The sequence below is a fragment of the Ambystoma mexicanum genome, chromosome 3q (genome assembly GCF_040938575.1).
Source record: "Ambystoma mexicanum isolate Mex_15411 chromosome 3q, UKY_AmexF1_1, whole genome shotgun sequence".
NCBI classification, from domain to species: domain Eukaryota; kingdom Metazoa; phylum Chordata; class Amphibia; order Caudata; family Ambystomatidae; genus Ambystoma; species Ambystoma mexicanum.
Window position 1 is genome coordinate 85638721 of NC_090926.1, and position 24934 is coordinate 85663654.

The following is a 24934-nucleotide window of genomic DNA, read 5'->3' on the forward strand; positions in this document are numbered from 1 at the left end:
TCTATGCTTCTTATGGTGACCTTGGGTTGTTCTAAGTTGGAATAAGTAGGATATCCTGCTGGATACCATTTAAAATCATTTCATAAATTTTCAAATTCAGTCTTTACGGCTTTTGAAACCCTTGTTATGTGAACCACTCAGTGGAACTGCATGAAAATGTGTAACATCATTTTGGACCTGACCCTGAATGGTTCTGTATAGGTTGGTGCTGTTCGCCAAGAGCGGAATTAGAGTGGGGTCCCAAAATATCCGAAAGGCCTTGAAATTTGGTGTCATTTGACGAATGTACACAAATGTTTGCAAAACAATTTTAGACCCTGATTTGAATGTTTTGCAAAGTTTGGTGGGATTTTGTCAAGAGGGGCCAAAATTAGACGGGGTGTCTGAACATTTTTAGATGGCTTATATTTTTGTTGCCATTTGACAAATCTGGCCAAAAGTTCTCAGAAACATTATAGACCCAACCTTGAATGTTTGTGGAAATAAAACATGGATGGATTTGTAGCAAACTTGTGCAAGGAGTATTGGCAAGGACCTGAAAGCATGGTTTTGAAAATGTGCCCTTGTTTTATTTTAGAAAAGTGTCATAATGTAGGTACAAAAAATTGTGAAATACCTTTGGTGACTGAGGTATAGCCTGTGTACATGGGCAGTGGCCAGATTTTCTGAGTTATGGCCAAAGGCAATGACCTGGACAATCTGGCTACTAGCCATGTCCATGAGGGACTTGCAACAGGGTTAAAGTGGGAGTGGGCACCATGGACCAGCTTTGTGTTAAAGTTGTTTGAAATTGGGATAGGGAACAATGTGAAAAAATTCTGCTTGCGGATACAGCATGATGTGCTGGATGCAATTGCAGCAAATATTTGAGAGAAGCATCAGCAAGGACCTCAAAGCACGGTTTTGCAAATCTGTCCTGTATTATTTTTTATAAAGTGTTAAAATGTAAGTACAGCAAATGGCAATATAACTTTGGTGCCGTAGGTTTGAATGGGAACAAATATTCTGCTTGCACCCACAGCTTGAAATGTTGCAGTGGAATACAACAAAGCTGTGCGAGGAGTATCAGCAAGGACCTGAAAGCATGCATTTGCACAATTGTCTTGTCTTTTATTTTTCAAAGTGTCTTAATGGAAGTATAAAAAATAGTGATATAACTTTAGTGCATGGACAGTGGGCTTGGCTCTCGGCAAGGACAAATGCCTACTCTGAATTACTTATTGGGGCATGAGGAAAAGAATTCTGGAAAATATATTTGGGGTTATTTTGTGGATGAAAGAGGGCTTGGAAAGGGTGGGGTTGTGGAAAAAATAATATAAAGCTATTTTTATAGGTGAAAAAAGCTGTGTAGGTGTAGGTGATGTCGTGTGTGCTGTTTTGTGAATTCAAGAGGCATGGCCGCATGCCGTGCCCCCAATAATCAGCACCATAGCAATATGCTTATAGTTATTATAGGTAGTATAAGGGGAGTATACCATATTTGTAATATGGTGTAATTATGTAATTGAAGTGCATAAGGTATTTTTGATTGTAGTACAATAGAGGATAGTGCTTATTAATCTGTCCACCGCCTTGAAAATTGTGAACCATTCTATCTTTTTTGAACGCCTCCATTATACTTTTGGGAGCACAGACTGGACTGGCTGACCTCTTTCCTGACTAACTGCCGTTTCCAGCTACAACTGGGCAGTTTGTCCTGCACCACCTAATTTTGTACCTGCATCGTCTCCCAGGGTTCTATCCTATCGGTGTGGCTCTTTAATACATATCTCGTCCCTCTGGCTCATCTCATCTGCTCCTTCTCTACTAATTAGCAGTTTTATGGTGATGATACACAACTTTGCTCAAAATGTTCCTCTACTAATTTCTTATTTGCCTCTCTGACCCCTGATTGTCTACCCCTATCAAGGCATGGTGTGCAGCTAACGATCTCTGTGTGAATGACAGTAAGATGGAGATTTCTGTTATTGGAACACTTGTGCCCTGTTTCCTTCCTACTTTCTGGCCACTGTCCTTGGGCTCTATATCGTCACAATTCTGTGAGGCCAAAAACGTTGTGGTTATCTTTAACTGCTCCCTTTACTTGACTCCTTAGCTGTTCAACCTTTTCAAGAAGGGCCATTTTGATCTTCTCTTTGCAGGAATACTATGTTTCTTTGCATTCCCTTAGAAGGCAAATGTTTTGAGAGCCTTGGTATTTTGTAATCTGCAGTACTGTAACAGCCTCTTCGTTAACCTCCCCCTTTCTTCTGTATAGACCCTTTAGCTAATCTAGAACACGGCTGCAAGAGTTATGCTTGGCCTGAAGGCTAGGGATCGTATCTCAGTAGCCTTACAATTTCTACACTGGCTTCTGGTGGCTGCAAGGATGAAATTGAACATCCTCTGCATCATCTACAAGTGTTTCTGGGGCCTGGGACAACGTTATTTCCAAAATTCTGTCCCTAAATACTCTCATGCTAGAGCCTTCTGCTTCTTTAAGTCCAATTGTCTGTCTGTGATAAACTTCTACACACAGTGAAGGGAGATAGATCTCTCTGTTTAGCTAGTGCCTTTCTTTGGAACAGTGCACATGCCCGTTTTAGACTTTGAACTAGGTTATCTTAAGTTCCGGAAACTAAAATCTGCTTCTGTCTTCCTCTTTCCTTTTTCCGTTTCTCTGCTAACTCATGCCACTGCCACTGTGCCTGGTGCCTCATTAACTTTATAGGCTCAAGGCACTATACCTATTTGAGACCAGTACATCCCCCGCCCCCCTTTAGCCTCCCCTTCAGCACTTCCCTTGTGGGTTAACTGTCTGGAGGCTGTACACCTCACCCTTGGGACTCTTCTGACATTTATAGCAGTACTGTGTAGAACATTCTTTCTATAAATAAAGGAAATGCAGATGGAAAATATTTGTAGAACATTGTTAAGTGACAGTTGGTGTGTGGAAGTTTAATATGTTCAAAGGGTTACATAGAGAGTTTTTGGAAGTCTTTGGTGGATGGATCTATGACTGTTTCAAAGCAGGCAATGAGGAAGTGTTGCAAACAGAAAAGTGAAAAGGGTAGAAGGGCTGTCTTGTGTCATGGTGTGCACGTGCTATCTGGGTGTTTCAATGATGCCTGGTCTGGAAAGGGGCTGCGGAGACCGTGGAAGGTTATCAGGGTTCATTGATTATGGTTGTTGTATGCTAGAGAAAAGTATTTGGGACAGAACATTGTTTGAGCTTTTTTCTTTTTCTCTAGTATACCATTGTCCATTACTTCCCTTAGCATAGTACAAAATGCTAATGGAAATGTTGGAGAATCCTATTGAGTTTAACTACTTTATTGAAAAATGTAAAGTAGATGGACTCTATAAGCTTATATTCTTTACTGAAAGGTGGTTCCTAAAGGAGAGGTTAGGAAGTGAGGTGGGGGAGGGAAATAAGGAAAGGGACACAGACCACAGATAAAAAGCGGCAGGTGGACAGGGTAAGATGTTGGGTGTGTGTGAATTTTGAGGTAGGGGGTAGTGCTTCTCATACTCCTTGATTACAGCCTTGTAATTGCTCCCCTCTGCAGAATGCTGTGTTACAGTATACACACAGTGTATTGTTGTTTTGGGAAGATATGGATCAACAGCTTGTTTTATGGCTTGCAAGGTAGCTGGTGGGATGTTCTGCCCCACGGGATTAGCCTGTGTGGTGGTAGTATTGGTTGAGGAAGATGAGCTAGAGGAAGACAGCCTACTACTTTCTGAGAATGGAACTGCCTTTCTCAGAGCATCCTGGTGGTAGGATATAGTTGAGCAGCGAATGGAGATGGTACTGTGGGAGTACTGGCCAGGTTGTCCACGACCGAGTACAACATTGCACTCAGTGTATTTTACCTTGGTAGCCTTATCCTTTGGTACACCACCACTGGTGGTAAAGAACTGCCACACCCATGATTGTTTCTGGGTGCTAGATGTAGCCATTTCCTCTACTTCATCTTCCTGGTCCTATTGATTGTTTTCTGCATGATTGCACTTCTTCCGTTGTGTAGGCCATCCAGCTGGTGGTGGCACTGGTGGTGATGGCTCCTGGGGAGAAGAGATGGTAATAGCTGATGCTATTAATTTTTGAAGATAAATAGCAATTCTGCTAATATCCTTTGAAGGATGTGCTTCTCCTGGATTGCAGATGGAGAAGAATAAGTCTAGGAGCTGTGCAAGGGTAAACAGTAACTTTAAAACTTCCCAGATCAAATAAAAATGAAGTTCCAAACTGTTCATGAAGCATGGACCCTTTCGCAGCATGTGGCCACATTCACAGACACATCATCATGCGTGCATGTGCAGTCTTGTGACACAGGGCCTCATCACGAGTTGGGCTGTAGCCCTTAAATGCGGTGGTAACGGTATTACAGCCGCATTTAAGGGGTGGCCCTATCACGAGTTGGGTGCTAAATGGGCTGTTTTACCTCCAGCCTTTCTCTGGAGGTGAAAATCCCCTGTTTTCGGCTGTATTACCGCTGGCTGTATTAGCCCGCATAATTAGCGCTGAAAATGCCCCATTGAATCCAATGGACCCAATGGGGAATGGGGATTTACCGTTAACACCCAACTCGTGATCCGGCGGTAATACAGCCGGGCCGGTCGGTGCTAGGGCTATTACAGTCGGCGGTATTACAGCCGGGAATACAGCCCAACTCGTGATGAGGCCCACTGTCTGGAAACCTGCGGGGATGTCAGACGTTAGGAAGTTGTAGCAAATTAGGGTGAATTTTAAAAACCCATGAAATTCATTGAAAAATCTTTGTTAAAGGGACGTCATGGTTACAAGTAAAACCGAAAACTCCTGAAATTTGCCAGTTATGGTAAGCTAAGCAACCATAAACTGTGACACCACTGTGCACTGCTAAGACTAACACCCAGGACATCAAAGATGACATCACAAAATGTCATTGATGACATCACTTATGCCATCACATATCTAGGCCACTTGTTTATGTTCACTGACATATTTAGGCCAGTTTCCTTGCTTCACTGACAGTCAGTTTTAAAATTGAAATGATGCATTATATGTAGACGTTAACCTTGCCCTATGTTGTTAAACTACTTTCCTTACGGTTTGGCCTCAGCTCATGTTGCACATGCATGGGGAAATAAGCACGCCTCAAACACATAAACAACAGGAATATGCTGTCTTTCTCTACTTCATCTTCCTCAACCAGTACTGCCACCACATAGGTTACTTCTGTGTGGCACAAATTCCCACCAGCTACCTTGCAAGCTGTAAAAGAGGCTGTTGATCCATATCTTTCCAAGACAACAGTACTCTGTATATGCTGCAACACACCACTCTGCAGAGGGGAGCTGTTTCAAACTACTTTCGAGGCTGTCATCGAGGAGCATCAGAAACAATGCCCCCTACCTTAGATTTTACAGATGCCCAACATTTTCCCCTGTCCAGCTGCCCCTCTATATATGTAGTTGGTGTCCCTTCCCCTGTTTCCCTCCCCCAACTCTCCTGCAAAAAAAGACAAGGAAATACATAATTAAAAAACACAAAAAAGGTTCCTGTTGGAACCACCTTTCACAGTTGAAAAATAGAAGTAAAAAAAAAGCTTATAGACTCCAAGTACTTTACATATTTCAGTAAAGTAGTTAGACGCAATAAGATTCTCCATCATTCCCATTAGCATTGTATACTATGAGAATGGAAATAATGAACAATTATAAATTAGAGAAAAAGAAAAAAGCACAGAAACAATTTTTCTGTTCCAAACACTTTTCTCTAGCATACAGTTAGGACCATAATCCATGGACATGCCAGACTTTGCATGCTCTCCACACTTCCCTCTCTACACTGCATTATTAAATAGCACGGATTGCACCTGCACACAACTGCTGGCCTTCTACCCTTTTTACTGTTACGTTTGTAACACCCCCCATTGCCTGCTTACAAACAGTCACACATAAATCCACCAATCAGTTAAAATACTCTACATATAACTCTATAAACATATTAAACTTCCACACACCAACTGCCACTTAAAAATGCTCTACAAACCCTTTGCACACTGCTGCTATAAATAACCATATGCATTGTGCAGTAAAACAAGTGCATGCATGGAAAAAGGAGTACAGATTACCAAGTTCTGATAGGAGCCCAGAAGGAAAGTGATGACACATGCCAAGGTGGGACACCACTAGCTACCTGCTGTGGCAGAGGAGTCACAAAGGTGTGGTACACAGCCGCAAGGTGGTAGACCTGCAAAGGCAGTGCTGAAGCAGGGGGGTGTACTGGTGTTGACTAGATATATCACCTGTGAGGCACTTTAAGATGAGGTAACACTCTAAAGAGAAAACCTATGTAAGACTATGATTGGGTAACGGGGAACTTCTAGACATACTTTCTATGAGGGTTGGTGTTGTGATTGGGTCTCTACTGTCAGGTGCAGGGAGAAGAGAGAGTCATAAGATACCCCTATTACACCGTTTAGGCTGCGGTAGGTTTTCAAAAGGCATAGCATAGCGTCCCTAGTAATGCCGCCATTACGCATGCGCCATACCGGCCGTAAATGTATTTACACTACGTGCCATCTCCATTAGTAACCATTTGGTTTTCAGATTCGCAAGGTAGATGTTTATCCGCCTCATGCTCCTTTTTCAGGTAAGAAATCGAGCCCGCCATGACCCATCAATCACTCAGCTAGATCATTGTTAATACAGAACCGCACCGCGATTATTTCGCTCAAACTAAATTCCACCATCTTGTTTGGCATACTCTAGCCCAAACCACCGCCGCAACGTGAGCACATACCTAATCGGATGGCAGGCCCTAGCCCTAACTACTACCATAATCACGTACAACCAACAATAGACAGTACAGACGTGAACTTCCCTCACGCTTTACTGGATATTCTCAGGTTCTGCACCGTTAAATCCCGGTTTTCTATTGACAATGCCCACGGAAATCACAATTCAACATGATACCACCCTTTTTGAGCCCCTTTTAAACAATAAGGACACTTTTCTAGAAATCGTTTTTAAGCACCAGGCAAAAACACCACTTTAGCCAGTATACTATATCCTTTTCCTTCCTACACAGCGGCACAGGCAAAGTTTCTAAGCTGAATAAGCCTCCAAGTACACGGCAATTGTACCCGTGTGATAAACAATTCGAAATAAAATTTCCATTTTGGACCGCATACCATCAACTAAGGTATGCTATACTCTAGTTATTTGTTCCATTAAGTATGATCCTTCATTCCATCCAGGCGCATTCATTGGCATCTTTTTCCTATTGTAGATTACCTCCATGGATACCAGACCGATCTATTTGTCTTCCTGAATTCAATTCAACCGTTGACAGAACATAGGTAGGTTTCCTATAGTGCAGTACTTTTTTCATACGGATTCCCCCGTGTGGTCACACTTCCTCTTGACATACTCTCCTCTCCCTCCCAATAGGCATTCCCAAACACGTCCTGATGGAAGTTCGGACCCTTCTACTCAGTGAAGGTTGAATACCCGCCGAACCACAAACACCAATAACAATGTGTCGACCACTATGACATACTACAAATCTGATTGTAGTATTTGAAATCCACAATACATGTTACTAACCCTCACCGACCAAACTGTGATGTAACAACAGTTTTGTACTCATTTCCATTTTTATTTTGTGTTCTTTTTTTTTACAAGCCAAACGAGGCTTGCATGTGATCTTTCGTTTCAAACTATGTATTCTTTACTATGAATTCTATATTCTATATGTATGTCTGAATAAACAAAATTTCTATCCTCTCCCATTTTTTGTGACTTTTGATAGCTAGCATTTACAAACTAGCTTCCTGCCTTTTGAAAACCGACCGCAGCCTAAACGGTGTAATAGGGGTAGCTTATGACTCTCTCTTCTCCCTGTAATTAACACATTTTTGAGTCAAGCCCCTCTTTAACAAAAAAGAAGGCAACTAGCCCCCCCTTTTTCTATAGTCCCTACTGTCAGGTGGACAACTCTGCCTACCCCTAGTGCAAGTCATTGTGAGCGTCATAAAATACACAATGTCTCATTGGATCTCTAAACTATAGGGCTCTTTGGTACATGACCCTTTATAATTGGTTGACACGCTTGTACCCTCTTAGAATATTCCACGTGTTAGCAGCATGCAAGCTGGTACCCCAGGTGTTGGTGGTTTCGGCCTGGCCATGCCTCCCACCCAATTAGCCCATTATCCATCATCACTCAAGCTGTTTGCTATGAGAATAGTCTTTTGAACTTGGCCTTGAAAGTAGCACTGCTCCTTGGAATAAAAGGGAGTGTGAGCATGACTTTATCTTCTGGTCTCGGTGTAGTTCGCCCAAAGTCTATTTTCATCTGACCATGTGACTGTGGACCACGTTTTGAGCTTCCTCGTTGTATTTAATAGTATTAAATGAATAAAACTTGGCACTCATTGTCCTTCCGCCACACCTTAACAGGAGCTCGGCTCTCGCCTCTTGTTCATTGTATCTTTTCATGATAATTAACTGTTTCTCTGCTGCCTCATCCCTTGAGGCTGGGACAGGCAGACCTCCTTAATTCTTCTTCCATCTCCAGCCAGGCTTATTTTGCTGTGCCACACTTTTCAGCCCTTCTATTCACAGGGTCAGTTTGCCCAGATACAATGTGGAACTTTCAATAATATATATATTATATCTGCGCTCAAGTGATCAAGCGCTCAGTTTAGCACGAAACGCGTTGTTTGCAGGCTGTCCCACCTAGGCGTCCTGCTGTTTGTCTTTAATGTGCTGCCTTGTGTCGTGCGTTTGTGTGCTGCACGATGCATTTGGTTTTTTAATATTTTGGATTAACATTAAAGACATCAGTTAACCTATCACTGTGTCTGCAGTGTTCTTCTCCGACCCTCCACTGAACCCGCCACTTGTTTCTATGTGCCTGCGGGAGTGTGTTTCGCCCTTTCCTCCTTTTTTCCATTATATATATATATATATACACACACCTTGGCGAATCGCTGCAATCTATTCACTGCATAGCCAGCAGTATGATTACTTCATCTCCTTGCGTTACTGCATCTGTACAATTATAAAACGGTCTTTTTCTTCTGTGCTCTTCACACGTGTGATCATCATTCCATATATGAAAATGTACTCAATTCTCACTTCGTCATCAGATTTTATATGGTCTATTCATCTTCTCTCTTGTCATCTCTTCTGAAGTGTGTCACTTTGCTTCATGTGACGTCGCCAGTCTTTTCTTTCATCCGTCCTTATGTGCTCTTCAGGGATCTTTCCTAAGAGGCTGTCATCTCTTCTTGGATACATAATGAATGGTTGCCTTAATGGATACTTTGATTTGAAGGCTGCTTGTGTTATAGGCATCATTACAGTTGTCGCTGTTGTCACTATTTCTGGTTCCCAACAGATAGGCAATTTAGGGGCGGGACTTCCGGTAGAGGCTTTTGACTCATCCTCAACACCTGGAACCTGCTAGGTTCATGAGGGACCAGGCCACCAGTATTAGTGGCAGTGGTATAAAATAGCAGGGATTAAGTAAAACAGGAATACAAAAGCAGAGTTTTCAGAATTTTCCAGAACTTAAGGAAGTCCAGCTCAAGTATAAGAGGAGCAGGAAGGCTGTTCCAAACAGAGGCACTGGTCGAGAGAGAGACATGTCTCCCACTATCTGTTTAACAAAGCATTTGACAAATAGAGTACTGGAGTTACAGCAGCAGAGGGCTCTAGCAGGGCAGTATTTAGGGAAACAAAGTTTGACACCTTGTAGTCCCAGGCCCCAGAAAGCCTTGTCAATTATACAACAGATCTTGAATTTCATCCTTGCAGTTGGCAGAAGCCAACGTGCACATTTTAGGGCTGCAGCGATATGATCCATGTGCTTGACACCAATGATAAGTCTTGCAGCCCTATTCTAGATTAGCCAAAAGGAGCATAAAAGAAACAAAGGTGGAGGTTAAGGAAGAGACTATTGCTATACAGGAGCAGGGCTCTACAGACCTTTAGCCTCTGGGGGACAATGAGAAATGGGACAATGTCTATAAGGAAGTCAAGCTAAAGCGTGGGCTTTCTTTACAAGATCAGAAATGTAAGGAGTAAAACACAGAGAGGACTTAAAAATGACCCCAATGTTTTTGGCCGCACTGGATGGTGAGAGTAGAAGGCCCAAAGACAGCGGCCAGAGGGTAGTAGAAAAATAGGGCACGGGTGTCACAATAAGAAAGACCTCTGTCTTTCTGGCATTGGGACAGAGATTGTTAGCCGCACACAATGCCTCAATGGCGGTCAGACAATCAGTGATAAAAAAATGAGGAAAACAAATAAGTTCAGGGAAGTTTAAAGAAAGCTGTGTGTCATTAACATAACACTAGAAATGATAAAAAATAACATCAAGTCAGCCCGAGGAACAAAATAGACATGTGTTTTCCAGACTTTTTCCCCAATGCATTATCCGCGGACACCAGCCATTGTCCCTCGATTCAACATGGCGATCGTTTCATAAAATATGATGCACCTTACGCTTTTGAGCATGCAATCAGAGGGTATGTACGATGTCCACAAACAGCATGATGCCCCCTCATTGGCCCAGACATGTCTTCTGATCCTGAATCAGGAAATTTTGGCTGTTTTTAAAAAAAACTACTGGTCGGATTTACACACATTTTGAGACAACCCTTATAACTTTGCCCCCCATAGGAAACCTCACGAGGGGGCCATATACCTATTTTTGCAAAATATGGTGATGATTCAAATAATATGCATACAAAATGCAGGATTTATGTATAATTTTCATTTCTTAAATACTCTATCATGCATGAAGTGACAGAAACATGAATGATATCTCCCGATTCTTAATAGACTTATGAGTCTGAATATCTCTTTCACAAATATGTCATGTTTTAAATGTGATTGCTCATTGCTGGTATGGGGATAGTTCACAGCTGACCCGTCAATTTATGAGACAGATAATTCATTGGACTGACAGAAGAAATCAGGAGGCCCTGATGGATGTGACAATGTAAAGGGAATCTGTCACAGGCTCTGTTCAATCCTACATGCTGTGTCAACTGATGCTGTGTAAGTGGAGTTTGCTGCATATTTAAGTTAAAAAACGTAGGAATAGGAGAGGGTTTTCGGAAAAAAAACAAAGAACACCCGTCTGGCAGGAGAAAAGAAGTTTGGATATAAACTGCATGCCACTGATGACGAAATATGGCACCACATTAAACTAAAAGCAGAAGCCTTTTCCAAAGCAGGACAATATTAAGATGTAGGGATTTTGGGAGCAGGTGGGCAGATTGAAAGGAAGAGCTAACATGGCATAGTCCAGTCTGTATCTGTACTGGTTTTGGGCCTTTGAAAGACCATCAACAAATGAGCCCAGATTATGTAGACCAATTTCCTGAGTATTTATCTAATCCAGGGTAACATTTAAAACTATTTTGGGAGCCCTGTGTAAACCCTATCTCATTGAGAGAGGGAACATACACCTTTGACCATGTGCCTTGTAATGTATGATTCAAATTGTAACCCTAGGTAACATCATCAAAATAAGGCTATTCTTCAGCTATTTGGGATCTCAGGGACCTTAAACAGCACATATTGTATTGTGGAATGACAGCTTTGTTTGATGTCTACCATTAATAGTCAGTACATTAATTCAAATCTATTCTTTACTAAACACATGCAACTGCAGTGTTGTGAGGGTGAACCTGAGTCCTTGAGAATAGTGGTTGCGTTAGGCCCCATTGCTCCAGCATTCCGAAAGAAACCTCATTCCTGAGAAATTGATGCCTTTCAAATTATTTGCAACAAGTCCAACATCACAAAATGTTGAAGCAGATGGAATCTACGCCCAAGCTAAGAAACCATAGTTTGTCATAAATGCATTTTACATTCAAATCATTCAGAGAATTGGTGAACTTTATTAGATCAGCATACCAATACTTGTTAATGGTTTCAGGGAAAACAAAGTGCCTTGTTTTCCAAACTTTACTCTGAGCACTGCTTCAGCTTTTGATAGCAGATTGAGATTTGTTTCATTTTTGATTAGGACACTCGAGTTAATATAGATACATTGGGCCAGATTCAGAAAACTTGCAAGTGAGGAGATGCACTTATATTTCATTAAGGGCCCACATATGTTCTCAGATCAACAGAAGGAGAAATTCACAAAATAACAGTCATAATAAAAGAAGTGATTTGTCCGTTATATTCCATGATGGCCAAATGGGGGTGTCATCTACTCTAAATCCAGATTTTTTAGTGATGCCAATACATGATAAGCTCTTACCAATATCTGTAATTAATTATTTACATTAACAGATGACCCTGGTTGCTTCTTTGGATAGAAAGCAAAATGTTGTCTCATTCTTATGGTCAGGGGTTACTTTCAAATCTTTCTAAAAATGAAACAAATGTAGCATATGTGACTTACATTGGCCTGGTGTGTGTATAAGTTGGTGCACAGCGATATAATTGGTTATTTTCTCTTCAAGCAAGTTTTATATATTTGCTTCTCAATGCCACAAGGAAAAAGTTTGTGATTTTTCTTAAGCTTATGCAAGTCCAGAGACTCAGACACTGGCCTTGACTGGCACTCTCTGACATGGCAGATAGGAACCATCATTGGACCATAAGGAGGAAAAAAGAGTAATCTCTGGATCAATGAAGATCGACACGTTACATAGTTGATGACTGAGCAAAAGTGGTGGGTATAGTTCCATAGTAAATGTATTATGCATACAGAGCCATTATCCAGCTAACCGCATAATCCACTGAGGTGAACAAGACAAGCCTTGGTTTTCATGAACTTCTTCAATAATGGCACAACACGTCTGCTTATACAATGCTTCTTCAAAGACATTACATCATGTTCTGGGCAATGAGATTCAATATAGTGTTACTGCCATGTACAGTGAATGCATTTAAGGGAATTGCTTGATCTGTTTGTTCCAAAACACAATGGGATCTAATGCAGCAGCGCAGGATCTACTGACCAGGATTGAGTTTGTATAAGCTGGTGGTTGTTGAGTTCCCTGTCTTATTATTTTTTTTGCAGTGTTCAGTCAAGGGGACAAAGGCACATCATGGTACATCATCTGGAAGGGTTCCGTAAATGTGGTGACCCATGGCAAGGTAAGAATAGAGAGCTTTCAAAAAGCTGGTCGATGTGAAATGGAAAAGGATAGTTAAGCAAATGGAAGGAAGGCTGGAATGACAGATGAGGCAAAGTGTGTGAGAGAGAGAGTGGAGGGGGAGAGAAAGAGAGACGGTGCTAATTACATTTAATTGCGTATTGCTCTGAAAACCATTAGGGGCCATTAAAGAATTAATTCATTAATATTTCATATCACCATAGAAGTTTGTATTAGTGTTATCAGCTTCTATCAGTCATCATTATGGAGTAAGTGCTGGAAGGTACTAACTGGTGATTAACCCCTCTACTGAATGCTGTCCATAATATAGCCCTAACCTGCTATGCATTGTTCCAATAGCTGTTGAACCCATATGGTCTTTTGATTGAGGTAACACATTGTACAATGGAGGTGATGCAGAATAACTCTTACACCAAATAACAAGACCGGCTCTGGAAGTTGGCAAAATGTCTCCCACTGTTTTATTTTCAATTGTCTAAAACAGGGAGTTACAACAGACATCAACGGACGTTCAATCATGCTTTCAATCATTTTGCACAAAAAACACACATAAGTACTAAATATTTTTCATACGTGATGGCATACTATATGGCAACCTAAGAAAACCTACATGGGATTGTGGTTGGCTGAAGTGGAATATCTAGATGTACTTTCTATAAGGGATTGCATTGTGATTGGGTCTGTACAGTCAGGTGGACAACTTATACCCACCCCTAGTGCTATTCATCCTCATCAGTTATTAGATAAATGGTACACCATTGACTCTCAAACTATAAGGCCCTTTGTTATATGGCCTTCTATGATTGTTTGGCATGCTAGTGCTCTTCTGGAACATTTGGCTCACTAGCAGCACGTAATCTGGACCCAAGGTGCTGGCGGGTGGACTTGACCATGTCTCTGCACCCAATTAGCCCAACATCTCTCATCACTCATGCCGTCTGCCATTCAAATTGTCTTTGAACTTGGCCTTGCAACATATCATTACTCCTGAGAATAGAAGAGGGTATAGGTGCATCCTTATCGTAGTTTAGGTCTACACATCCACTCCTATTTTCATCCTCAGCTCTCGTGACTGGAGACTGGATTTTGGCCTGTTTTGCAGAATTTAATTGACTTGAATTAATAAACTTGGCACTCATGGCGTTCTTTCCTTGCACCTTAACAAGGGCTAATTCAGCTTCTCATGTCCACTGTACTTCAAGGACTGATGACCAGTTTTGGCTTGCTTCAGTCTTTGACACCAGGCCAGACAGCCTCTCTTGATCTTCCTTCGAGCTTCAGCTTACTTCTTTGCTGCGACACACACATAGCTAATATTCCTTCTATCTCTGTGGGTTTGAGTTTACTAAATATGTAACCCTGATGTCCAGAATTCTGTATAATGGCAGCACCGCCTGCAGTCTATTCACTACGTATAGCCAGCTCATGATTACTTAGTCTACTTGCGCTGCAGCATCTGTACAGTTATAAAACAGCATGCATTTTCTGCAGTGCTTCTTCACACATGCAACCTTTATCCCGCATATTAAGGTCTTCTCGTTTCTTGACTTTGTCATCAGATTCTATAAGGTCTATGCATTCCCTTCTCAGCCAGTCTTCTCAGTGTGTTACGCTTGCTTCTTGTGACGTCACTAGCCTCTTTCTCTTATCTTCATACTTCTTCAGGGATCTCCTCCAAGAGAATGTTATGTCTACGAGGATACATCATATAAGGTTTTCTCAATGGATACCTCGTCTCAAAGGCTCTCTGTGCAATAGGCACCATCACTGGCGTGGCGCATGTCACAATTTCCAGTTTCCAGCATATAGGCAAAATGGGGGCGGGACTTCCTGCAGCGGCATTCAGCTGCTCCTCTACACTGTGGCAACATCTCTACGGGTACACGCTGACTGTACGTCAGTGGGAGCACCAGTGTCTTTGCAAAGTCTATCAGCAGTGAACTGATCCAATTTCAGTTACACAAAATCCAACTTGAGACAAGGAGCTTTCAGTTAATTTCCAGTAGTGACGCTACAAGAAACTCACTTGGAAGGAAGGCATTTGTATTCTATTTTCAATTTGCAGAAAAGGGAACAGTGGCACAGGCCAGCAGTATTACTGGCCTTTCAAAGATGTGATCTCAAGGTTACCGGGGGAAAGGGATGTAATGGCAACTTTCTAATGTATCAGTAAACCCTGGAAAACCTTTTCCTCTTCTCGTCTCGCATATGCTTGTCTTTTGCAGAATGCAAAATGGGGCTATATAATAGTTTTGGAAATGTCTGATGTTGGTGTTCCTTTTCAGGGATTGGTGACGACTCTGCATGAGGGTGATGACTTTGGCCAGCTGGCTCTGGTGAATGATGCACCACGGGCTGCCACCATAATACTACGCGAAGACAACTGCCACTTCCTCCGTGTAGACAAGCAGGATTTCAACCGGATCCTTAGGGTGAGTTAACTAGCGCTACTGGTGCAGTTTTTGTTGTTATTAAATGATACGTGAGGATGAGAAATTGGGCACCTGGGAAGAAGCCAACTCTTACCATTAAAAAAATGCAGTGTTGTTTCTAAATTAAGAGGCTTGGAATCCATGGAGCAAGTAGAACCAACTGATTCCCACAATTTGCCATCAAAAATCCAATTTTAAAAATAGCCTTAAAATTTTGTTTTTCAAAGTAAGTTAATTTGTACTTGAAGTGCAAGTGTTTTTTTAGGTTCCCCAACCAATATAGTCAAATTAAAATGAAAAAAGAACAAACGGGTTACATTAGAGAGTTCTGTTTTCTAAAACTCAGTATGCGTCTGAGCTTTCTGGACGTGCTGAGCATAGACTGTGATTTTGGCCACCATTACAGAATGTAAATGTAACTCCCAAGTAGGACCCTCAGCAGTCAGGAGGAGCGCAGTATGCTTAATTGATGCAGAACGGCATCAACTAGCGGTCACCTACAGGGTCTGGTTGGACAACGCCCGATTCCTCATTTGCTTGCATTGATAAAAGAAGTCTATTAAGAGGCAATTGGAATGCCTTACTTGCATGGTTCACAGTTCCATGCTCATCAGGGAATACCCCTGCAGGATTCAGAAGAAAAGATTGAAAAATATATTTTCTTGGACTACATTTTTAGAATAAAAAGGAGAGGAGAGAGCGTTATGAAGGGAAACCTCAAACAAACAATAGGCAAAGGTGAATCATAGTCACAGAATGAGAAATGAAAAGAGAAAAACTCCTTTTTATAGATAGAGGGCCTGATGTTCCAGATGTCATTGGTTTCCACTTCCTGAGCAGGAATGCCCCACTAATCACGTTTGTGTCGCCAAGTCCCAGTGCCATGCTCAGATATCTGTTTCAGGACTCTGTGCGGGCCCAAAAAAAGCCATTCGCGCACCTTGTCCATCCCTCTATTCCTTTGCTTTACAGGTATGATGTTTGCCAAACATTTTTGTAAGAAAGATGCCCCCTGGTTTGACTGGTGCCATCCAAATGGTCATTCAACAGGGGTAGGAGAAGGCATGTTTTCCTAGCTAGTACCACTGGTTTCAGTTAGGGAGGAGCATGGTAACCATTAGGGAAACATATATCTTGCTGTGGGTTTAAAGAATTGCACAGTATGTCTATAGCACCATGCATTGGAACCTCCCCACCTGCTTTGCTCATCTTGCATTCCATTGTATCTTTTTGAACAAAGCCATCGGAATAACCAGTGTGTTTTCCCCCAATTGATTTTCTAGGATGTAGAGGCCAACACTGTGCGCCTGACAGAGCATGGCAGGATTGTGCTGGTGTTAGAGAGGAACCAGCGTGGAACGGGAGCCAACGAGCAGCCATCATCTCCAGTCAGTAACAAGTACGACTTGCCAGACTTTGTTCTCTTCTCCCTAAGTGCAAAGAGGGCATGCACAAGGATGTTACTTCTTTCTCCTGACGGAGGCAAGATCCTTGAAGTAGATTGGATAATATGATCACTAACGTGGTACATGTGTTTTTTGTTTTGTTTTGAGATTAACACAGCTTGTGAAAACTGCTAGTAAAAGTATGGGGTGACATCTGAGGGTAGCAGTCACAACAACAACGTTGCCCAGAAAATCCTAGAGACGGTGTGCTGTATGCCCTGCCTTGCGATGTTGCATTGCTAATTGTTTCTGTTTTGTACAACTTAACTTGCAGAGGAACCCTTCTCTGCAGGGTGCTGTGGAGCGGTGGAAGGGAGGCAGATTGCATGGGGAGGTTCTCATTGGTAGAAGAAAGAAGACAACAAGAGGAGGGGCGAGGTGGGGAGGTCAACGATGCAGCAAACCCATGGCTTGCGCTCCAAGCACAAGAAAGTGAAGAAGAGCTATATTGTATCCCAATAACTGATGGTCCATGACAGTACCTGTCATTGTGATAGTCATTTGTGGCTCCACTATACAATTTAGTAGGTGGAGGGGTCATCTATTCTTTAAATAATTAGTATGGCAGTCACGTAAGGACTGGGGGGCAAATGTTATTTTCTGGCCCAGGGCCCAGTGCACTGACTCAAGCCCACAATGCAGTGGCCCCCAATTACAGAACAAGTTAACTCAATACCAACCTCCCCACCCCACAACATCTCACAAATATAAAGCAGACATTATTGACAGCGCTTTCCTTTTATGCAACGTATCTTTCAGGTATGTTTGTGGTTCCCAGAGACCTGGATACGAGGAAACTCTCCCACTTACCAAACATAGTAAAATGATTTCACCAGGATGATATCATTGGTGAAATGGGAAAGCTAGGATTTGAGCCCAGGTGTCTAGTGTACCAGTTGCCAACTTGACAGCAGGATACATCTCTTCCCATCCCATCTGATCCTATCATTAGTATTAGACCAAAATAAGAGGTGGTGACGATAAAGAATTCATTGGTAGAGCGCAGTCATTGCTGAACCAGGGTGTTTGGCTTGGCTCCTAGAACCAGACATAAACTGGCACAGCAAACAGCCCATAACTGGATTCCTGCATCTCGAGCCACCAGGACCAAACTCATACATGGCACCCTGTCACCCCCTGCCCCCAACATAAGAACCTCACTTGGCACCCTGCCTCCCACCAGTACATATTCTATAAATGGTTACAATGTAATTATTTACGGCTAAACACTGTGGTTTATAAATCCATATGAGGGAGACTTTTCTACAGATAGTTAAGGAAAGTAAGGCAAAGTGATGATGCGTGACTTGCTCAGGATCACATGATGCATGAAGTGTGGAAGGCATGGATTTGAACCCTGTCTTCTTGTTTCAAAAGTTGCCAATTTAGTGAGCAGGGGAGACTTCTTCTATTCCAATTTCAATACTAGAAGAAACAAAACTTTTTCTGCAAAGTTGTTATTCAAGGGCTAAACTAGTACACTGTTCAATAAATCTGGTGTTGGAAGCACCAATGCATCTACAAGAGGCAAACCTATTAATTGTATGTCTCCTGAGGTGATAACATCCACGAGAACACAAAATTGTACAGACTAAGTTTATAATTGTAATGAAAACTCAATATAATTGTCTTCTTAGTCTGTGAAATTGTGTGTACTTTCAAAGGACCAAGACACATGATAAAGCAACCTGATGAATGTGGGATAAGTTGTAATCGAAACATATATTCAAAAGGCAAGTATACACTTTCCTAGCGAAAAAGGGGTTGAACCAGTCACACAATCAAGTGCAGTGGTATGCAGATAAGCCAAAGATCTCAGGAACAGTCAATCAACCTGCTGACCTACCTTTCCAGATGTGTAACTCCATCTCATTTACCTTATTTTCCTTACCCATCACCCGCTGGTGTCCTTCCCTTGGACCACATTCTTGATGCAATTTAAAATTAACTTTCAGACCTCTATTTCACTTTTGCACCATCCTTTCACCCATAACACAATGTCATTCCCTTATCTTGCCCACACACACCCTCTCCTTGACCACATTGCTCAGATACCAATTCCCTGCCACTCACCCCCTTCAATTGTCCATCACACCAAACCCATTCCTTCACCCCTCACCACCTTCAGTTTCCCTGGATCACATGTAGACGGTAGACCAACTTTATTTTGCAGTCGGCCTCGGCCAGCAATAACAAGAAGGTGTTGTCGGTCTATTGATGGTAATAGTGGCTATGAAGTCTGCACTTGGATAATGCAGAGTGAAAGATGCCAAGGATACTTAGATTTGTGTTGTGCTCCCAAGTTGCACTTTCTTGGAAAGCCGGTTGCATACATCAGTTCATGGAAGCAGAGGGCACTGCAAGGGGAATCTGCCTAAGATCTAAGATCTGGTGATGGAGAGGAAGCATTAACCACTTATATTTGTTTGATTTCAAGCAGTGTGTATGTATTTGTTTCAGTTTCTGTGACTGTTTAAGTGTATTTGTGACTGTTCTGAATCTATTTTTGATTTGCATTTGTGTCTTTTGTTGGTCACGTAAGAGTGTTCTGGACAAGACAATGAAAAACAATACGATTTAGGGGGTCATTTAGAGTTGAGTGGTAATGGTAAAATCAGCAGTATTTAGCAAATTCTCTGATTATACCATCCTCCCAATTCAGGGTTTGATCAAATACCATCAGCAGTATTCCATGGGAATATTGCTAGTGACAATTTAGGCAGAAACAATTGTTGAATGCATCTTATTTACTGTAGAGAAGGGAAATACATGTGCTTGTCCTAAATAGAGTGTCGGGTTTTTTTTTTTTTTTTAAATAAAGGTACATGTTAATGGGAAGAAAAGGTGGGAATCTCTCACTGTCCCCCCCTCACAACCTTACCTATGTAATTCATAAAAGGGTTAGAATGGACCCTTTTTTGCATAAATGCCTTTCTGCCTTAACATTGAAGGTGAAAATGGATGAACATTTTTGGTATTTCTGAAATAAATCTGGAGGTATTCCAGGAATACCACCTCTGTGGTGGTAAACGTTGAATTGGGTGGATTTTTAGAAATTCCAGTGGCAGTGGTGGTAACATTCTCCAGTATTATCTTGATAAATAAAATCTGGCCTGCTCTAAATTAGCCCTTTATTTTGTGGTGTACAAATAAAGAACTTAGTAATGTTACACCTTTTGGTGTGTTTATTAGCTGTGCACAAAAGTTAATACCACAAACAATACATCAGCCTTCTCTAAAAATACCATATTGTAACATCCATTGGTGGTACTCAGGGTGCTATTGAACTCTTTTTATAATTACCACACTAGGGATCAAGAACTTCACCAGAACATAGGGGAAACAATCTTACAGAACAAAAGGGAGGACAACCTCTAATAGGATATGGACGCTTACTTCCTTGGCAAGTAGGAGGCATGGTCATCCTTTGTGGGTTGTAAGCGACCAATTGTGTATGAGACACAGTGGTGCCAACATTACTATCCAGGGTCACAGAACTTGTTATTTAAATGTGTACATTGCCGCTGAGCAAGGCGACCATGCCCGGCCGCCTAGACCTTTCGCCCTCTCACTCACTCAACGAGGAGGCCACCAAGGGAAATTTACAAAATTGCTGAAATAAAGGTGAGTGAGTTGCCCCCATCTACATCTAAACCGAGCAGGCCTTGCAAAACTTGGCTGAATTCTGAGGGATTGTGTCTTTCTCAATTAATTCATTTACATTGTGGAGCTCTGGCCCAGGGAGCAATATCCCAGCCCGTTTTTGGGGCAATTGCTACCTTGCTCCCTTCCGAGCCTGCCCCTGACAGTAGTAGGCACAGTGTTTTCAGGGCTGGATAGATTGAGGCCTCCCCAGGGGAAAGGCATGCAAATGTTAGCAAGAGAAGTAGTGCACACGGTCAGGTATTTGCTGTTACTTGTGGATCTTATAGTCCACGACCCCGGTAAGACACAGTTCATTAGGTTAATAGCCAGGCTCCAGGGCATTGGACTACAGACATAACATGAGCAGTTTGTCACGTACATTGAGCTGAATGCCCCTCTGGAGGCTATTGAGTACATGAGTGGGTTCAAGCTGCACTTCCTCATGCAAGCCTTCCTTCAGCAGGATAGTCTTGAGGTCTGTCTTGAAGGGTTCCATGTGTTAAAATTGTGGCAAAAATGGCTGTGTACACAAAATTTCGCAGGAAAAGAATCTGTTTTGCTGTGGAAATCCATGTAAAGGATGCGGGAGACAGCCCCGCAACCCCCGTACCCATTACACCATTTAAGGTGAGCAGGGACACCCCTGCGACCCCCACTCCCCTTAAATGATTTAATGGTGGGGTACACCTTTAACGTGTCAAACCACAGCATTTTTGCTACGATTTTATGTACAGGCGACATTTTTGCCACTATTTTATCACTGCATAGCATCTTGAAGGGGATGTTCTTAGTTGGACGTCTCAAGGGCATGAGTAGTGATCTCTATTATTAGGATTGGCAATGCTAAATCTCAATAATCTAATATGGAAATCACAAGTGCATGGAACACATTTATTTGGTGGAGGAATTACAACAACTTCACGATTTTTCTAAACCTGTAGAGTTGGAAATGCTCACTTTGAGCAACTTTATATGGGACTTTGAGCAACTTTATATGGGACTTGAAGTTGAGCACAGAGTAATAGAATCCCACCTCCCGGGTTCATGACTGGTTTGTCCAGAGCAGGTAGTCTACCTAGTGAGATTGGCCATGGGAATGGTATCTTGTGATACCAAAATCAGTCAAAATTAAGATTTCAGTATTACTTCCTTTAAATAACGGGAAACATTGTGTGATCCAGCCCTGAAATTAGGTGAGGTAGGGTTTGATGCCATGATGTTTACCATTGGTGTACTGTAGATGGATCATTTGTGCATAGGTGGAATGAAATCTCAAATGTTTCCAGGAGTGCAGTGAATGGCATCATGTAGGCTTGAAAGAGAGAGCAGAACTCGGTGGAAACAACAATGGGAGTAGATGAGCATTTGAGATGTTGGATCCCAGTGATGCCTGGATCTACCTGTCTTCTATGAAGGGGGAAAGCCAAGATAGTGCTAGAAAAGTGATGCCCATCTCTCATACAAGGTGATGAGAAGCAGTGTGTGGTACATGATATTATGAGCTCAATCAGCTCCATAGAGACAAATTCAGCAGGCAGCTACATGTCTAGTACCTTAAAGATGTCCTCCCTGGTGTTGATGAAGGTGGCATCTGTATGTCAGCTGGGACTGCATCTCAATTGGTTATCATGGAGTAGGACATTCAACTCGCTGTACTCCTGCAATTGAATTGTTGCCTCATTCTCAGGGTTGAAGGACAAGCCTGTGGAGAAAATGGTATGCATTGTGTGGAGATGACTTTCTTTCAGATGCCCAGTTTTGTTAGAAAAGAGGTTTCATGTCATCATCCAGGTTAAAAGTAGCTGTTGAACTGTGTTGTACATCTGTAGGTTTATCAAGGCAGTGATGACTTTACTTACTTGAATTTTACAGTCAATTTTCATCAGTCTCGGAACACTTTGCAAGACTATGCCTGGTTTAGCACACAAGTAAAAACTAGGAGCAATCTAGGAAAAGGTGAGCTTGAGGCCCTTTGGAACGTGCATATGGTAATGGATGGGATTACACCAGAATAATTCTGAGTTGAAATAACTGGACAAACTAAAAAAGGTGGCAAGTTACTATTTTATTAACTAATCTCTAGAACAGGGAGGTTACAATGAACATCAACAGACGTACGCTCAGTCTCTCAGTGATCTCCACAAAAATACAATTCTGATACTCAGATAAGTGTCAGAGTGATGTCATACTACGTGGCAATAGTGAAAAACCTATCAAGGGCCAGAATTGTTTCAGGGAAACATCTAGATATACACTTATATAGGAGCTATGAATGTTATTGGTCATCCGATATCGAGTGGACAATTTATGCCTACCTCTAAAAACATGTCTCTCCAGAAATATTAGATACACAGTTTCTCATTGGTCTTACAAGCTATAAGGCCATTCGTTATACGAACTAATACAATTGGTTGGCACGCTTGTGCCATGCCTGGAACATTTGGTTAATTTTAGCAGCACATAAGAACAGACACAGGTGCATGGAGATAGAACATGAAGCTACCTCACCATCCAATTAGCCTAGCATCTCTCCACTCATGCCTTCTGCCATGAAATTGTTTTCTGGAATCCACAGGAGTGAGGGCACTCTCTATCGTGTCTGGAACTTCAAATTCAAGCTCTATTTCCATTCTTGGCTCACGTGACAGGAGACCACGATCTCGGCCATTGTGTAGCTATTAAATGCTCTAAATGCATTAAAACATGCCATCCATTGTGTTCTTTCTTGCACCTCAATGTGAGAAGATTCATCCTCTGCACACTCATTCTTCTTCAGAGTGCATAGCTGACCTCGATTTCTAAGATCTTGACTTCAGGCCAGACAGCCTTGCAATGCAACAGCCTTGCAATGCAGCTCCATGAACCTGTTATACTGCTGCAACACAGATTTTCCATTCCCGCTTCATGGTTTCTGGCTTATTTATTTCATGATACCAATGTCCAGTTTCTATACAGTGGCAGCTTTGCCTGCATTCTATTCACTAGCCTTATACGATGACTTGATCTACCCTGCATTTCACCGTCTGTACATGTATTGAACTTTTGTTTTCTGCAGCACTTTTGTTAATGTGTAATCTTCTTCTCTTCTTTCTTCATGGTCCCCTACTCCACTCACCTTATTCTTTTGGCGCGGCGCATCTGGCCGCTCCAGCCTCCATCCTGGACCACTTGGAAATGGTCTCTAAAGTGGCCATCTTAAGTCAGTATTTTGTTTGTATGAGCAGGATGCTGCAACGCATCCTGTTCATTCAAACAGAATAAATTGCCATCAGCACCCCGGGTTTCCGGTTCGGAAACCTAGGTGCTAACGGCAATAATACTTGATTGAAACATTTATATTATGGCAATAACACCTGATCTGGTAACAGCTCCAGGGCCCATTGTTAAAGCTATAACTTGGTCCATGGGCTATTACCACCCCATCGGCCCAGTCGGATTGGATGTTATTGCCATAATATAAATGTTTTATTCAAGCGCGCCTTCACCATCTTGATTGATATATCGTCTGTACTCTGAAGTCCTGCTTAAATAAGCAATGATAAAGCCTGATGTTTTGGCTAGTGTATTAGATTGGCATTTCCCAAGCACTGCTGTGATACGCCCCGATAATCACACAATGTTTCTGCTGTTACCATATTTTGGCCATGCCTACACTAAAAGCCCAAACTGTTGTCTTTCCCAATGGTTGTTCTATTTGATTTAGCATTATAAGAGTGATTGACAGTGAAATAGAAATCAATATTCTGAAGTGGGCCTATCTGTGTTTACAAAAGAGTTTTTAGAGACTGCAATACCGATCTCTAGCTTGATCACCAATGACTAACAATAGGTTTGAGACTTTTCTGAGATCTCTAAAATCTCAAATAGCATCCTTCTTTCGCAATGTGGTCTCTTTATGTAAGCTTCACTCTCTAGTTTTAAAACATCTCTATTGAGAAATACAAAAAAACCTTTTATTTCTACGTGTTGTCTCAATCAATATGGTCAACAACAAGCTATTTCAATTTAGCTTTCGTCATTTGCATAGACATACATTAAGCCAAATGCCCCATTATGAATGAAACATGCACTAACAAATGATTTTGTTCCCTTTCTTACTTAGGACATTAGAAGCCTGAACTCAAAAATTACTAGTTTCAGCTAAAATCGAGAGAAATATGTAAGATGGAAATCTGAATGTGTACATTCAAGCGCAGTATCAAAATACATATTTAATATAACAAAACTGTGTACCAATGAATTAACAGAAATAGAGATTTGAACCATAAAAGGAATAATCAAGCGAAAA

At 41.8% G+C, this 24934-nt stretch overlaps 1 protein-coding gene across 1 annotated transcript in view; it reads left to right on the forward strand.

The window, feature by feature from the left end:
* RAPGEF3 (Rap guanine nucleotide exchange factor 3) overlaps nucleotides 1–24934 on the forward strand; it is a 764587-nt gene that overhangs the window by 432148 nt on the left and 307505 nt on the right. Inside the window, exons 9-11 of the mRNA XM_069653198.1 lie at nucleotides 13028–13104; nucleotides 15410–15556; nucleotides 16840–16955. Coding sequence (XP_069509299.1) covers nucleotides 13028–13104; nucleotides 15410–15556; nucleotides 16840–16955 — 340 coding nt within the window. The remainder of the gene's footprint in view (nucleotides 1–13027; nucleotides 13105–15409; nucleotides 15557–16839; nucleotides 16956–24934) is intronic.